Genomic DNA, 17361 nt, shown 5'->3' with positions numbered 1-17361 from the left:
TTGGAAATTGAGAGGATGACCATCAGTTGGGGAATGGCTGAGCAAGTTGTGGTATATGAATGTAATGGAATACTATTGTGCTGTAAGAAATGATGAACAGGCTGACTTCAGAAAAACCTGGAAAGACTTATATGGTCTGATGCAGAGTGAAGTGAGCAGAACCAAGAGGACTTTGTACACAGTAACAGCCACGTTATGCAATGACTAATGTTGTTAAACCGAACCCTTCTCAGCATTACAAGGATCCAAGACATCTCCAGAGGCCTCAGGATGGAAAATGCTGTCCACATCCAAAGAAAGAACTGTGGAAGTCGAATCGCTATCACTTATTTTTACCTTTTGTTGAGGTTTGTTTCATCTTTCTGATGGTTCCTCCTATTGGTTTTAATTTTTACTTACAACTTCACTAATGTGGAAATATGCTTAATAGGAATGTAAATGAAAGCCAATATCAGATTGTGCGCCGTTTTGGGGAGGGTGGGGGGAAGGAAGGAGGAGAAAAATTTTCAACTCAAAAGCATATGGAAGTGATTGTTGATAAATCAAAACAAATTAATAAAATAAAAAAATTTTTAAAAGATGGAAAAAAAAAAAAAAGAAAACCTCATTTGAAAACGTAAAGGCTGTTCTTAAGTTTGTGGACCATACAAAAACAGCCTTCTGTGTGCCACAGATTGCTGACTCCTAATCTGATCTACAAAGAGCAATGTGAAATGGAGCCACAAAAGTAGGCTGAAGCTGTATTATGCAGTACCTTATACACAGTGTGTTCCTATACAGTGAACAATGGTCCAAGGGGTTCATGCTAAAAAAGTCTTTCATGACACCTTAAGCAGTAAATAATGGCCTGATTATGTGACAAAGTATTTTTTCCTTGTGACAAGAATAGGCATGTTTCGATTTAAAACCACTGTGGTCTCACACACACAGCAGCTCTGGTTTGACTAAGCACCTGCCCTTTCAGTTTCTCAGTACGTCATCAAATTGTTTCCAAATCATCACAAGGTTCACCTTCCAAGCCCAAACCAACAGATGGTCAGGGGCATGCACATACCCTCATTTGCATTCAGGTATACTGTGCGAGAGTGACACCCTCATTCCCCTCTATTACTCTGTAATCATACCTCATCGCCTGGGTAATCACGTGATCCAGACATGGCAAACATCAGGCTGTCGCTGAGCATGCACGTTACACGTCAGCTTGAAACCTTTATGGACCGTCACAAACGATCTGCAGAAACAAACCTTATAGTGCCTCTCGTAGCATTAAGGCAGTTTTCTGTTTTAAAGAGTGTAGCCAGTGTGCTAATGACAGAAAAGAAAGTCACATCTGAAGAGTTTAAAGAGTGTTATATAATGAAGCAATATATGCAATCAGACTTTAAGCATTTTTATCATTTAATACAGTACTTGTCATTAGCCAGTGAAAAGGTAAATATTTTATATCACAACTAGCTATTCGTTTTTGTCAACTATTTATGTAGCTAAAAATAAAGTGTTTCCATCTCTCAGCAAAAGAGTTGATAAAATTCTGCTATTTTCCATTACATATTTGTGTGAGCAAGTATTTTTCACTTTATTCTTGTGTTACATTAAAACGTAGAAATAAACCCAATGTGGAGTCAGATTTAAGACTATGTTTAGTATAGGTGGCACCACAGTGGATAGCATTAAGCCTGGAGTCAGAAAGACTTGAGTTCAAACTCAGCATGAGACATACATCAATTGCATCTTGAGCGCCATTGCTCTTTGGAATACATCATTCCATTTCTTCCTGTGTTTTCTACTCGGTGTAGAATAGTTTTGTGGTATTTGAGTTTCTTTCCCTTTTTAACAGAAGATCTTTCTCCTGACTCCTTTTAGAATTTGCTGTTTCTCAGTAGAATTGTTCAATTTAACCACTCTGTGTGGTTTGCAGCCTCGGGTTTCTTTTTATCTGGTTGTTTTTGTTTTTTCCTGAAGGTAATTTATGGATTCTTTTGATTCACAGTTTTCTGTGTTTAGAGGTTCTAGGCAGTTTCCTGTTTCTTTCATTGTAGTGTTTCAAGTTTTTTGTCATTCTTCAGGGAGACCTATAATCTGTCTCTTTGTATCCTGTCTTCAAGGTCATTAAGTTTTGCTTGTATGGAGAGGATGCTTTCTTTTAATGCTATTGCTTTTGACATTGCTTCTTCCAGATTGCCCTTTACTTCCACATATTTGCATTCCCAATCTGTCATCCTCTCTTTCATTTGTTTGATGACACTTGCCACTACAGATTCAAATTTTTCTATCCTGCCAATTATATCTGATGTTCAGGCCATAAATTCTGCTCTCACATTATTTATTTCTCATTTAAACAATATGGGAAGTTCTCTGCCTCATCAAGTGTAGAATCCTTTTCCTTTATCTTGAAATACATATTCGTAGATGCCTGAACTCTTTCACTTGATCCAGAGGCCATATTTCCTCCTGCTCTTAATGTCTCCCTGTTGGTTTATCTGCTTATGCTAAAGGTCTTTGAGTTTTCTTTCTCCTTAGATTTTTGACAATTTCTTTCTTTTCCCTTAGTTTGCCCTATTGCTCGCTTTCTGACTCCCGCCCTTTGAATGGCAGGTTCCTTGAGGTTTGGCTCTCAAAGCTTCTCAGCCTCTTCCCGTTCTAGGCAGTTCATGGTTCACCAAACTTATTTCTGCCCCCAGGTGATTGAGGGAGAGAGGAGAGGTGAAAAGAACTGGCCCCAGCTAGATTCTGGGTTCTTTCTCTTAGGCTTAGTGGAGTATCACACAACTTTCCTCTCTCTCATTGCAAATCTCAAGTTGGAGCAGTTGTTTCACTCCAGGGTATCCATCTTTTCAACCCTAGCAACCAGGTCTTCCTTACTACTGGGTCCAGAACATTTCACTCCTTGCTTCCTCCACTTTTTGAAGGATGACATCATTTGGAGAGATCCAGAAATGTTTAGCTGCCCTGGATCTGGCAGAGACAGCCAGGATGTTCCTGTCAGTGCCATGTCATCATCTCAGGTTTAGCTTGGGGTGTGTCCCAGATCCTTCAATGTGGCACAGGGGAGAATGATGGTGTTGGAGCTATCACTGGGCTACAAAACGAATAAACCCAGCCTAATTCTGTAACTCAAGGAAATCTGAAACAGTTTGACTATCCTGCCTTGAGAAGAGTCTCCTAAGTCTGAAAACAGTGGCTTCATGACTCCAATGAGAAAAACTAAATGGATGAACAAGGCCTGTTATCCAGACAAGGCTACCTCATCATTTCCCAGCCAGTATGGATCATGAGCCTTGGCTGTCTTCCGGGCCAGGACTCCTCCCATTAGACCACACTGCCCATCTGTACCACTAAATCACACAATCTAGAGTCATATTATAAAAATCAATTTAGTGTGTTCATCAAATTGTACACAAAACCTGAGCAACTGAGTTCTTTTCTTGGAGGGAATTTAGGGGCCTGGAACCAGAAACTAATGCATCTTGGAAGCAAAGTGACAGGCATGATGCAGATTGCAAATATGGACTACACCCTCGGTCATTTGTATAATATTCATTTTTAAACACATTCCCAAAAATGTGAGGAAAATTTTAGCCTCAGCATTTAATTGCCAAGGTATTAAATTTTCCTTCTCCCTAAAACACATCACACATTTCTATTGTTCAGTTTAATGAACTTTAATTAGTTTCTCTTACAAAAAAGTAACAGACTTCAAAGACATGGGCTGTGCATTCCTGGAGGCAGCTCAGCTTCACCTTTGAAGAACACATTCTCGGGATACTTTAGCCACTGGAATTCCTGAGCATTTTAAGGAAAAACAGGTTTACTTTTCAGTCCTGCAGAAAGGAGAATTCTTAGAACATAGAGACACAAATCAATCTTAAGAGGTAAACATCACGAGCTTCCTCACTGTTGTGTTGTTCTTTAAAGCAAAGCTCGTCCAAGCAAAAACCTAAGACTGAGGGTTTCAGTCTGACTCAACTGAAGGGAACACATTTAGCAAATGAGAACGTTTCCAAGAAGAAGAATTCAAATGGTACCATCCCTGAGGAACATCTTCTGAAGGGAGGAAGGACACTGCTTTGTCACCATCTCTAACTACAGGCAGAAGTTGTCCCTGGCTAAGACACTTCCTTTTCAGCCTGTCCCCCTGAGCAGCGACCCCAGCAGAAGGCATCTCTCTGTCAGTGAGAGCTGTTGTGCAATGGTGGGCATCCCACCAAGCTCACCCAAGAGCTGTAATGTATGGTAACAGCCACATCTGTGCTTAAAGGTACCAGCTGCCCAGCAGTGTGCAAAGCATGGTCCACTTACTTTGGTCAGCCCAAAGTTGGAATTGAAAGAAAAAAAATACTAGGAAGGGTCTGGTCAGTTTGGGCCTACAATTCTATGGAGTTCCAGCGTCTGCCTCTCTGATGGGCACACACCACATGACACACGCAAATACACGAGAGGAGGAAGGAAAGGAGAAAGCATAAGCATGTCTAAAGTCCTCCATGAAAAGCCCTGTCGCAATATCAAACTTCACACTACAACTGTTCTTTTCAAATTCAGACAAGGAAAATTTGAAGATAAAATCCATTCCGTACGCTCAGAGCGTGGTTTTTTGTTAGATTAGCTCTGGAGAGCATCAAGATTGTCAGCCTCCCACCCTGCCCCCCAAGGAAGGGTTCTGAAAACAGTGGTGAAGACAGTGAATGAGCCCAAAACTATTCCTCATCAGTGAAGATGGCAGGGAAAGTGCAAGTCATGGGGTGGCCCCGGGCAAGGTCCTCTGGACACAGGACACATTAGCAGCAGCAGCAGCTCAGTACTTAAGAAGACACAATTAGTCTACTTTGACATTTTGAGGTCCTACTTACTGTTTCATTCAGTCTCCTCTCTCTCCTCTAGGGTGAATGAATACTACTTTCTGAAATGAAAAGACATAGTTATTAAATGCATGCAAATTAAAACAATGCACACCCTGCAAATTAGCCGAGATGACAAAGGCAGAGACAGTTAGCGATGGAGGAGCAGTAAGAAGGCAGGCATACTAACAGACTATTGGTGGGGCTGTGTGCCAATCCAAGCAGGATGGATTTCAACTTGATATGCTCCAAGAATGCCTACACTGTTCATGCTCTTTGACCCACATGTGTATGTGTGTGTCTACATACACACATTCCCCAAAACATTCACCACAAGGTTCTTTGTAGAAGTAAAAACAGAAACCAAGTGGGTGTCCATTAATGGAGATTAGCTGGAAAAATTAAGTATATGAATGTAAAGGGATATTATCAATTGTTGAGTAAAAACCGAAGGAGGAATTCAGAGAACCATGGACACTGCTCCCCAACCCTGAACCACGTAAATGAAGCTGACGTGGATGGGTCACTGAAGAAGCGCTCTCATAAGCCCCCACCTCACTTCTCCCTGAAGAGGGCAAAGGGCACTAAGAATGCTGTACACAACACCAGATGCAACCACAACGTTCGGAACTTCTGCTTACTCATTTTTCTTGCTTACAAAGGGCGGTTCAATGTAGGGAAGACAGGGACTTTTTCCCCCCAGGAATGGCAATGAGGTAAAGACAAAAGACGTCAATAAAAGATATTTTTTAAAAACTAAGTTACAATTCCACATTACCTGCTCCCATTGACATCAGGTGCTAAATATAAGTGTTTTGCTGCTTCCAGTAAGAATTCTAGAGAACCTTCTGTGGACATTCTTTAAAACTTACCTGGAATTACCACAGTAATTGCAGAGCCAGCTAAAGTTTGTGGAGCACCTCATCCTAAGGTGAATCAATGCCAGCTATGTCTGGGACTTTGTGTGGAGCAGCAATCGATGACCCCTCTGCCTACCCTGCCTCTTACCTGGTATGGCAGCTGAGTGAAACACCTCCTCCCAGGAATAGTTAGCTAAGTTCACGGGCTGGATCACCCAAGAATGGTGTATCAGCACGTCCAAGGTCATGCGCTCTTCTGGGTTGGGCTCCAGGAGGCCACAGAGAAGGTTCAAAAGGTCTAGGGAGAACAGAATAGGATCACACATGGAGCAAGGTTCTACCCACAGCAAACAGGCTCTTATGCCTGCTACTCCAAATCCCTCTTCAGGTCACCCAGCCCTTAAGCCAGAGACTCTCTGGAGACCTCTAAGCCCCTTTCTATGCCTTAGAATGTCACCAGTGATGGAGGAGAGGGGGTGGATATGCAGAAGAGTCAGCTGAACTGAGGACATCAGGGCAATGAGCCACATTAATAAGCAGGGGCCACAAGGCAGGAAGACTGGGTAGACCAGAAAGTTGGGCCGCCCAGCCCACCCTTCTGCTTCAGGCAATGCAGTAAGGGATGTGTTGGGACTTCAGAAGACTAGAGAGAAACTGTTAACAGCCCTGTTCCCTTTTACTCGCCGGCCCTTCTCTTAACCCCAGGCATCTTTTCGGTCTGCATAAGCTCAGAGGAAAAGGAGTCCCATGTATTTATTACCTTCTTCATAAAGCACAACAGTGAGATTTCTTCAGAGCTCTTGCCTGGAGGTAATGCCAACAACCATGTTACAGCCTAGCTTGTTACTTGTGTGCGGTAACTATTTCTGAAAGGACATGACTGACTGGCCCACAGTATATTCAGTATCAATGTCACACCAGATCATGTTCTGATGGAATTTCTTTTACATGCCACAAAACGACTTGCTGATGCCTCAAGGCATACTTCATAGTTCAGCCTTTCTAGCACTTGGTGAACAAGTGTGTGTCCATCTCCCCTTCCTTCCCCTCCCCACTGTGACCCACTTCCATGTTATCCTCTCATGGCCTGCATATTTCTGAGCTGAACAACACTAATCTTGGTGACCTGTCCTCATGTGGAAGGCACTTCATCACCTGGATTAGGAGGATACTTCTGTGGCTGGCGGCCACTCCAGAGATATGGCCACGGCATGTGGCCTTCCAAGCGTGCCCACACGCCCAGGATTTTCCAGAGCGTCTCTCCATCCCAAAGGAGGTTTTTCACAGAGGAAAAGACATCCCCCAGACTCCTTGCTCTCATTCCTACCCTTCTCAAGGAGGTCCTGTTCTCAGATTTCTCATGCGCACAGAAAGTGTGAAGAGCTCACTTCTAGAGAGTCATCTGAAGTGAACAGCATGGGACATCTTAAGAAAGGACATTCCCACAAGAGGCCAGTGACCAAGCTCTCAGCCCAGTGTGTACAAAAGCTGCCATTCTGCCTCCAGCATCAAAAAGCAAAGAACTGTGGTGCTGGCCTCTAAGTGTATCCTGGCTCATTGCTTTTTGAGGACCACAATTTTGGGGTCAGAGAATTAGAGGATCGGGAAAAGAGGAAGTAAATGGACCTCCCAAGAAGGAGATAAAGTGAGCAACCACTATGGAAGAAGAAAGAAAATGGAAACATGGAAGCTCTTAAGGGGGGATTCATGATGAAATGAAATGCACTTACCAGGTGAGACTGGAAAAGGAGGCTTTATTACAGCCTCCAGGGCCTCATCTAACTCATTAAAAGGATTCTCTTCAAACATTAAAGTATAGAGGGTCACCCCGAGGGCCCACATCTCCATTTCTGGTCCTTGGTAGCTGTTCAGAGATAAGCAGCAGTCAGTCACACACTCACAGGCACATCCCAGCCATCTGACTACACTCCCGAGAGCTGGCCCCGGGCATGCAGTCCCTCCCCTGGCAGGCACCCCTGAGTGAAGCTGGCACGAGGAAGCTACCTGCCAGACACTGCTACCACTCGCTCATTCCTTGACAACAGGAGAAGGCACCCTCAAGACTACACCTTATGAGGAATGAAGCAGGCCCTGGGAGCATGGGTCTTACCTCCCACGGTGTTCATTCATACCCTTTGTGGGTATGAATGCTTCTATACTAGGAGGAATCGTGTCTCTTGTTGAGATAAAGTAACGACATTTTACCATTCAGAGGGAACCTAACCCAAGAGATGCCTAACCCAAGAGCACACTCCAAAGCCAACAGCAGCCTCTCAATGCCTCATGGATTCCTGGCCCTGACAAACGAGCCTGGATTGTCAGCTGATGAACCCAGGCCATCTGGTGCCTCGAGCAGCATTAGGACTTCCAAAGATGAAGCGGGCTGACTCGAGTGAGTCAGAGTTTTTGGATCGAGCTCCTAGACACAGCTCTATTGAGATAAGTCTATGACATCACGGTCAGGTTGGTCTAACGCCTTGTTCACGTAGCAGACCAAATTCAGAGACAATAGTGACGCGCCCTCAGGACCTCAGAGAAGATGAGCCTGGGAAGATTCATGTGTGCCCTGTGGGCTCACAGCATCCCCAGAGCACTGGAGGCTCCAGGCTGGGACCAGCACCCACAACTCTCAGCCCCTTGCCTGGTGAGCTGCACCATGAACAGAAGGTCCTCAGTTTGGGAAACAGCAGCAGTCTTAAATGTGAATCCCCTATATTAACCTAATTGGCTGGCCAGATCATTACCACTTTATCTTTGAATGAATAACCTGACATCATTCTAGGTGCCCACATAATTACTCCTTCGTAAATCTAGCATTCGATCCACTTCTCTGCAGAACAAGACAGCCAACATCCAGCCACTTCAGGGCCTCCTGGCGAAGGGCACCCTGGATCCAAGGGGCTGGGCTGGGTGCCCTCAGTCTCTGATCCCTCTCCTTATCCTAACAGAGGCCCACTTCAGAGCCCTTTCCATAGCCAGCCAATAGCATGGGGATTGAGACAAGAGGGAACCTGGCTGTGCTGGGGTACATACGCATGTCCCATGAGGACTTCTGGGGAGCAGTACTCGATGGTGCCACAAAAGGTGTAGAAGCATTTGCCAGGTTCCATATGAGCAGCTGAGCCAAAATCCACCAGCTTAATTGTGAAGTCCTCTGCGATGATGATGTTTTCATCTTTAATGTCTCTGTGGATGATGTTTTGGGATCGGAGATACACTATGGCTGACACTACCTAAAACACAGGTGGAGATGCGTCATCGTCAAGCAAAGCAAATCTGCTCTCCTGTCCAGCCAGCGGGGCCACAGAAAGAGGAGTGGTCACCCCCCCAGGCTTGGAGCCTGTTGAGACCCATGCCACGTGAAAGCCAAGAATGTCGACCGTTCGTGCTCACATAAGCACGCTGGTGCTGGTGGGGACAGAGGGGCCGGTCCCCTTCCCTGCTCTGCAGCGGCAACACTCTCCAGCCTGGGCTTGTGGAGGGGGCAGGGGGAGGGGACATCATGTCGCTTCCTGAACTTGAACTTGCAATGAAATGGGAAGAAAATCAGGGAAGTGTGTGTGCGGGGGGGGGGGGCAGGCGGTGTTTTAAATGAAGTCAGGTTTGAATTAGAAGACTGGAAAATCAAAAGTTGAGATGTATGGACACCTAAGAGAATCCCAGATGTTCAGTTTTCGTCAGTGTCACACTGTCCATACCATTTTCAAAGTTCTAAATAATAAAGATTCTAAGAATTCCCTCAAAATGCAGGCTCATTTTAGACATATGGTACAGTATGGTAGCTCTTACTTTGAGGAAGCAATGAACACCACATATATATACACACATACACAGACACACACACATATACATATATATCAGGTGTGTAGGGGTGTGTGTGTGTGTGTATGTGTCTAGATAGTATCTTTTAGTAATAATGTGGCTACTTCATACCCTTTTGTTATATGGAACATGTGGGGATATCTGTCTTGCATTGAGAGGAAGGAGGATTTTAGAACACAAATGTTCTTTATAATTTTCCCCCTTCTCCTGAAGCCCCCAAACCTTCACTGAGAGGATCAAGGCCCCCTCACTTTCTTAACACTACCTGTTAAGAAAGGGTAAGCCACAAGATGCAAGAACTTTTTCTTTCATGTCTTCTGGATGCTGGAAGGGCTCAATAAACATTACTGATCATGACAAACTGAAGACAATCTACTATCCATGCTGCCACAATCCTCAGAAGCACCCGAGCCAAACAAGAATCCCCTCCAAGCTGCCCAGCCTCCTAGCAAGCAGGCACCACTGCAAAGTCTCTCTCCCTTCTAGCACACACAACCCTCAGGAGGCCCGTGCTTTCTGGGCAGTGCACAGACCCACCCACGGAAAACATGAGCCTGCTCCGACCTCACGCAGTCCGGCGCTCACCTGTCTGAAGATATAGCTGGCCAGGGGCTCATCCAGAGCGGGGTGGCTGTCGATGAATGTGAAGAGATCCATGCCAGAGCCATGTTTCTCCATCACGAGCTGGAAAAACCCTTCATTCTCAAACACATCTAGCACCTGGAAGGAGGAGGAGAGCATCCCGTCGCCACGCTAAGATCACTCTTCCTAACTCTTGCTCCCCTTGTTGTGACTAAGGGTTTGTGTCCCTCTTCCCTTTCCAACAGCTGAGAGAAGGGCATCGAAGCAGAGGGAACAGCCACGCACCTTAATGATGTTGGGATGCTGCATCCTCGAGAGAATGGCAATCTCTTGAGTCACTTTTCCCAGCTGGGGATCTGTCACCCAACAATCCTCCAACACCTTCTCCTTCTTAATAAACTTCACCACCACCTAGGGTGAAAAGAACGTCAAGTACTTCCCTCGACCTTTAACCCGCTGATCCAAAGTCTGCTTCCAACCCTGTAAACCCACAGCACGAGGATGCAGCCAAGCTGCACTGTGCACAAACAGTGGGCTTGGAACCTTGGATTTATTTCCTAAATCCTTCAAAAAGACATTTAAAGTAGCCACGCAAACGATAACATTGCGCGCATGTACACACGAATGAATGCATGTTGTTCAGTCATGTTCAGCCACGCCCAACCCTTCCTGACCCCACTGGGGGTTTTCTTGGCAAAGGTACTGGGGGGTTGCCATCTCCTTCTCCAGCTCATTTTACCCAGGAGGAAACTCAGGCACATAGGGTGAAGTGACTTGCCCAGGGTCACATGGCTAGCAATCATGTGACGCCGGATTTGAACTCGGGTCTTCCTGACTCCAGGCCCGGCACTCTTTCCACTGCACCACCTCGCTGACTGTGTGTGTGTGTATAGGTCTAGGCAGCTGCGTATATGTATCTCTGTATACAACGTACACATTGCACATAAAATACTTCATCCCCGTTTAAAACATATTGACCCTATTACGTTTGCAAGTTACTCAGAAAGCTTTCTCAGTTCAGTTTTTTTTTCTCTTTTTTTTTCTGGTCAGGCAACTGGGGTTAAGTGACTTGCCCAGGGTCACACAGCTAGTATGTATCAAGTGCCCGAGGCCATATTTGAACTCAGGTCCTCCTGACTCCAGAGCTGGTGCTCTATCCGCTGCGCCACCTAGCAGCCCCAGTTCAGTCTTTCAAGTTGTTAAATCCTAAACCACTTGCCACTCCTCACAAGTAAGCCAGTCATCTGGTGCTAACCCTGCCTGACTTGGTCAAATGTGACCCAAAGAGGACACAGAAAGCTTCCCGGGGGAGGTATTCCGTTCAACGTCAGCTGTTACTGAGCAGACAGTGACAGGCCTCTGCCCGCTCCCTCCCAGGCAAGAGGTGTATTTTCCCATTTCAGGAGGTGCTCAGAAGATAGTGCCTCGAGGGACTCGCAAACAGATTCTGTCACACCCACAGAAGCACTGTGGGACCCACATCTCATTACTGACTTGGTGCTCAGAACCATCTTTTCGGTCTTATGCCACTTGCTACTTCCCAAGCATCTCCTGCTAGGAACTCCTCAGGCCTACTACAAGACAGACAGGAAGTCCCAGGTGTACCTTCGCGCACACAAATAACTGATATTAAAACCTCCCAAAGCTCCCCTCTGCCCGTCCCATGCTGGCCGACCACCATCAAGGGACATAAAAGAGCAATGTTGCAGGCAGTAAGCGTTACCACAAGAGACACCAGGAGAGAAGCCTCTGCCAGCTCCACGCCTGCCGAGAGGGTCTTTACCTCCTCGTCTTCTTCCTTACTCTTAGCGATCCAAACAAAGCCGAAGGCCCCACTGCCAATGGGCCTCAGGGTGATATAATGCTTAGAATATTCTCCATTATAAGCCCTCAGTCCTTCTACATCTCGACTCCGGGAGTATTCATCAAAATAATCTTTTGGCCTTCTCATCTGGAAAAGAACAAAACAGAGGCCTCAGGGGCCAGATGGTGAAGTGACAAGCAGTGGCCTGGCCTGGCCCGGCCCAGGCCACAGAAGGGGCGCTGAATGATCCCTTCCTGGCAGCATCTGCAGCCATCGGGCTTGCCAGACCACAGAGAGAAGGACCAAGTCTTTCAGCACCAAAGCAGACATACTTAAAAATCAACAAAAACTCTCTCTTGCCTCCTCTCATTCAAAACAGGAAAGAAAAGGAACATTCTCCAGCCAAAATGTCCTCAAGGTGGCAGGCCAAGAGAAGGCGAGCACTGAGTGAGACGTCTGTAGGAGAGGCCCTAAGCAGGTCACTTGGCCCAGGCTCTGGGAGGTCAATGACTGGCCCAAGAGGACCTCAGATACCTACTTCTGTGCTGATCCTAGACTCTTCCAGTAAGGACTGAGATGAGGAGCAGAAGCTGGAAAACAGGTACTGGGCCCTTCCCATAGGGCGATGGTTTTGGAAGAAGTCCTTCACCACCCAACAGCAAAACAAATCTGCAGGTCCCTTTAACTCCACATGCTTTATTTCAAACTGTATACCTAAAGGAGAGGGAAAAAAACAGGAGAATGGGGAGGCATCAGACACAGTGTATGTGGAAGGGCACAAACAGGGCTGGGCTTCAGGAGGCCAGGAAGCAGACCCCCATCACAGGGCGACGTGACAACATCAGCCTCGGACACCCACGGCACAGACGCCAGGCTGCTTGTGGCCTGGCGACCAGGACTGAAGAGAGGGAGGGGAGGTCGGCCAGTCAGTCAATAAGCATTGATTAAGCTCCTACTACGTGCCGAACACTGTGCTACACACTGGGGGCACAAAGAAGGGCAAAAGACCGTCCCCGCTCTTAAAGAACTCCCCGTCTGATGGAGGAGACAACGGGCAAACTATGGGGTACACAGAAGACACAGACAGGGTAAATTAGAAGTCACGCACACGAACGCGGATTGGGAAAGGCTTCTGGTGAAGGCGGAGGAAGCCAGGAGGCAGAGATGAGAAGGAGAAACATCCCGGGCCTGAGGGATGGACAGCCGGTGAAAAACCTCGAAGTCAGGGAAGGGGAGGTAGGCCAGGGTCACTGGATTGTAAAAGGGAGAAAGAAGACTGGAAAGGTGGGGGTCGGGGTGGGTTAGGAAAGGCCCTGGACACCCAACACAGGACTTAATATCTGACCCTGGAGCTAATAGGGAGCCCCTAGTTTTACTGAGAGACAGGAGGAGAAAGGGGCGACCCAGTCAGACCCACATTAAGGCAGGTAGACCCACCAGCAAGGCCAGTGGGAGAGTCCACCAAGGTGGCACTGTTGGAGGAGAAAAGGGGGAATGTGTGAGAGATGTTACAAAGGAAAATCAACAAGCCAGGGCAACAGCTTGGATCTGGGAGGGATACAAGAGAGGGAGGCGTCCAGGACAACTCCTTGGTTGGGAGCCTGAGGGACGGGAGGATGGCAGAGCCTTCAACACTAACAGGGGAGAGAGGAAGATGGGAGGGTTTTGGGGGGGCAACATGATGAGTTCAATTCTGGATATACTGAGTTTAAGATGTCTAAGAGACATCCAATTTGGGATATCCGAGAGGCAGGGGGAGATGTAAGACTGGACACAAGCAGAGAGGTTACGGACACATAAGCAGATCTGAGGATCATCGACATAGAGATGACATCTGAATCCATGAGAGTAGATGAGATCCCCAGGTGAAACAGTACAGAGAGAGAAGAGAAGAAGGTCAGGGCAGAGCCCTGTGGGACACCTACAGTTGGCAGGAGGCAAGGGGTAAAGAGGATCTTCTCCCCTCACAATTATCCATTTCCAGCAAGGTTTCCTGGGGCTCACAGAAGGCAAGAAGCCCAGCACTTGGGGAAGCTTTCCCCAACCATGCCCCCTCTCCCTGTCTACAAGGAGAAGGCAATAACACTGCTCCTTTTCCCCTATGAAAGAAAGGGGACGATGAATGCGGGCTCAGCACTGCTTCACAAGCATTTTCATCCGTGCTTTCGGCAAGTCAGTCACCAAGGCGCCATCTGGCAAACAGCAGAACATCTGAAGTGTGGGGGCTTCTGGAGGGAGAGGAGAGTAAATACCCCAAGAACTTTCTCTTTTCAGAGGATGAGAATGAACTAAGTCAAACCACTCTGAGAGAAGAAAGAGTAGAGAAGAGGTAATAATTGATGGGAAGGAAAATAGAGAAGGAATAAATCAAGTCAATGCAAATAAAAGTATAATGAAAAATGTTCAAAAAGACTTTTCTAAGCAACAAAAAACTTCCAACTTTTCAGAGATAAGGATGACGGGAGGGAAAGCAGAGAACAGAAGAAAAGTAACTTTTTTCAAGACCTTAGGACATTACCAAATTGTCAGAGCTGGAAGGAACCTTACAACACAGAATGTCAGTGCTAAAAGGGATCTTAGAGCACAGAATGTTCAAGCTGAAAGGCCCTTAAACACGGATCATAGAATGTCAGTGAAGGAAGGGACCTTAGCACATAATACAGAGAAAGTCAGAACTGAAAGGATACTAGAACATGAGACACAGGATACTGCCACCAGAAGGGACAGTAGAGCACAGAATGTCTACCCTCCAAGGGCTCTTGGAATAGGGAAGGTCAAACAAAACTATGAATGCCTCTATTACGCCAAAGCTCAGAAATGGGCCAGCCAAGGAACATCCTGAGAACCCCTTTCTTTCTTTCTTTTTCTTTCCTTCTTTCTTTCTTTCTTTCTTTCTAAGCGAGATGGCAGCTGAGTTAGACCCCCACCACCCACGACCTGAAATTTAGTTCCATCTCTGCTCCTGACTCACTACAACCCAAAGCAAGGCCATTTCTCTTGGGCCCTCAGGTTTCTCATTTGTAAAAAGAAGACATAGAAGACAATACTGGTACAGTGGACCTGGGTGCAAGTCTCAGCTCCCAATCTAGAATCTGATGGCCTGTGACAGCTTGGACAAGTCATTTAACTTCTTATAAAAGGAGTAGGTCTGATCTCTAAGGGCTCAAAATAGATGTCCCCAGGAAGACCCTGGAAGATACATTTGTGAAGACAAAGACTAGGAGAATGTCATTAAGACTCCTGCAAAGGGACTTGGAGTTCTTTGGCCTCCAGCCCCCAAAGCCTTTGTGGATAATTACCTCCCCTCCAAAAAGAAACAACTTCCTCCCTCTAGACTTAGAAGAGCATGGCCTCATACTCTGCTGAGTATAACTGGAAAAGAAGATGGGGGTGGATTGATGCCTAAAATGTATGCTGCACCCATCCCAAAAGAGCTCTATGAATTTTCCTGAATTGTAGTGATTGGATCCTCCCAAAGTAAGCAATCTGCTAGAAGTCATGCACCACAAGGCTCTGAACTTAAACATGACCTGCCTCCTTTCAGGCCGAATTACAAGCTTAGCTCTGTCCTCTTCATTGTTCTCTCCCACTTGGTGACACAGCTCTGTTCCAGCCTCAGGAACCAGCTAGAACAAGATAAAGAATTAAAACTTACGTCTCTCCATCTTGGCTGCCCAAGAGGGAGCTACACTCTCTCTCTCTCTGTATCACCAGGACCTAGTACAAGAACTGGGCATTTGGATGGCAATAAATTCTTGCAGAATTAAACTGCTGCTAAATCTTCTTTGACTCTCTCTCTCCAGTTATAGGTAAATGGCCAAGCCCCCTACCTTGTGTCCAGGCCCCGACAAGTCAGGACCTATCTTATCTCCCTTGCCTAAGTCCCAGTTCGGGGACCCTGCCTCCTACAGCAGTTCCTCAGTAATCCTCCCAAGGATGGAGGCCTGTCCCTGAATAACAGCCCCCTGTGGTTAGCGTGCAAAGCCTGATAGCCCAACAGCCCTGACACAGGCTGCCTGCCCCTAGACACCAATGCTCCAGCACATACATTCACTCCTCAGTGTGGAGTCTCCATGACTGCCCTTGACATCCATGATTTGTGACAGATTTCCCTGGGTCGTTTTAAGTTTGGTCCAGTGCATGGCCACCTTACTGTTGTATACGTCAAACATGCATACAAACATCTGTACATCGTCTACCTCATTTAAACAGGAGCTTCTTGAAGGCAAGGGATACATTCTTGCCCTTCTTGTACTACTAGCACTTAGCCAAGTAGCTGGCATGGGGACTTTATAGGTGCTTGCTGACTGACTGCTAATATAACATTAGTCGGTAAATTCATGCTTCCTGAGGAATCGTGGCTTCCTGACGTTCCATTTACATTCCCTAAACTAGAAGTCATTCAACACATGACCCCCTGGAATGCCCCCTTTCCTCTAAGCAAACTAGCCCCTTCATTTTCCAGACAGCCCCAGTGTACTGTACCTGAAGGATCTGAAGGATGCCTATATATAAGGGAAAGGCTGGGAACCTAGTCTGCCGCTGTCTTTCTGTCTGTCAGTCTGGGTCCGCCTTGTGTGCTTCTCAAGGTCTGAGTCACCAGCTGACAGAAGACTTTGGAACCCCAAAGGCCAGAAAAGGAGAAGGGGGAAGGGAATCGGCATCTCTTTATCAATGTTCTTATTTGATCCTACAACAGCCCTGAGAGGTGCTGGTACTGTCCCCATTTTACAGCTGAGGCAGGGGGAGGAGTTGTCATTTGCCCAGGACACACAGCTAGCTGGGAAGTGTCTGAAGCTGCCTTTGAACTCCTCTTCCTGGCTCCAGGACCAGTGCACTGTCCGTGGTACCACCTACAATCCAAGTCATGGTCTCAGCCTCAACGATCCTCAACAAAGAAAGGGTAAGTGTTAGCCTTGTCATTTGTGACTCCAAATATTCTTGAAAAATTTTTACTTCCTATATACGCCTTGTGTCTTTCATTTCTCTAAGAAAGCTACTGGCTTACCACAAAAGGATTCATTTAGGAAGCATGTGCTGTTAAATGGTAAAGAAAGCGGACCAGAGAATCATAGAATCTCTTCTGTCCCCCACAAGTCCCTATCAATCCTCAACTAAGCCACTAACCATTAACCGAAGTCCAAATATCCTTTAAATGTCTCCACCGAGCTGTCCCATCGGCATCTCAAATTCAGCACAACCAAAACAAAGCTCATTGTCTTTTCCCTCTTCCCAACCCCCAATTCACTGCTCCGGCCACATCCTCCCTTCTAACTGAAGCTTTCGCTTTAGTGGAATTCACTGCTTATCCCACTTTCAATTGAATTAAACATTTACCTAGTATGTAAGTGCCGGGCACTGTTCTAGGCTTTGCAGCTACAAAGACAAGAATGCAAACTATTCTCTGAAGCCTCAAGGAGCTTCTAGTCCTTAGTGATGAAGGACAACATGTACAGGA

The 17361-nt window shown here is 46.4% G+C and overlaps 1 protein-coding gene across 6 annotated transcripts in view; it reads right to left on the bottom strand.

Annotated features, from left to right (window-relative positions):
- Positions 1 to 3637: 3637 nt before the first annotated feature.
- Positions 3638 to 17361, bottom strand: part of PASK (PAS domain containing serine/threonine kinase) — a 65284-nt gene continuing 51560 nt past the window's right edge. For 5 of the 6 annotated variants that reach the window (XM_020988991.2, XM_020988993.2, XM_020988994.2 and 2 more), the window contains 9 exons: positions 12442 to 12617; positions 11823 to 12050; positions 10385 to 10510; positions 10103 to 10237; positions 8729 to 8928; positions 7426 to 7559; positions 5844 to 5993; positions 4848 to 4897; positions 3638 to 3783 (listed from right to left, as the gene is read on the bottom strand). In XM_020988991.2, the coding sequence (XP_020844650.1) occupies positions 4875 to 4897; positions 5844 to 5993; positions 7426 to 7559; positions 8729 to 8928; positions 10103 to 10237; positions 10385 to 10510; positions 11823 to 12050; positions 12442 to 12617 (1172 nt within the window). In that variant the 3' untranslated portion in view covers positions 3638 to 3783; positions 4848 to 4874. The remainder of the gene's footprint in view (positions 3784 to 4847; positions 4898 to 5843; positions 5994 to 7425; positions 7560 to 8728; positions 8929 to 10102; positions 10238 to 10384; positions 10511 to 11822; positions 12051 to 12441; positions 12618 to 17361) is intronic. The other variant, XM_020988995.2, reaches the window with a different exon arrangement.

This window comes from Phascolarctos cinereus, unplaced genomic scaffold, assembly GCF_003287225.1.
Source record: "Phascolarctos cinereus isolate Bilbo 61053 unplaced genomic scaffold, phaCin_HiC Scaffold_7;HRSCAF=346, whole genome shotgun sequence".
In the NCBI taxonomy this organism is placed as follows: domain Eukaryota; kingdom Metazoa; phylum Chordata; class Mammalia; order Diprotodontia; family Phascolarctidae; genus Phascolarctos; species Phascolarctos cinereus.
The sequence above is the reverse complement of the archived record's forward strand: the minus strand, read 5'-3'. Positions and strand labels throughout refer to the sequence as shown.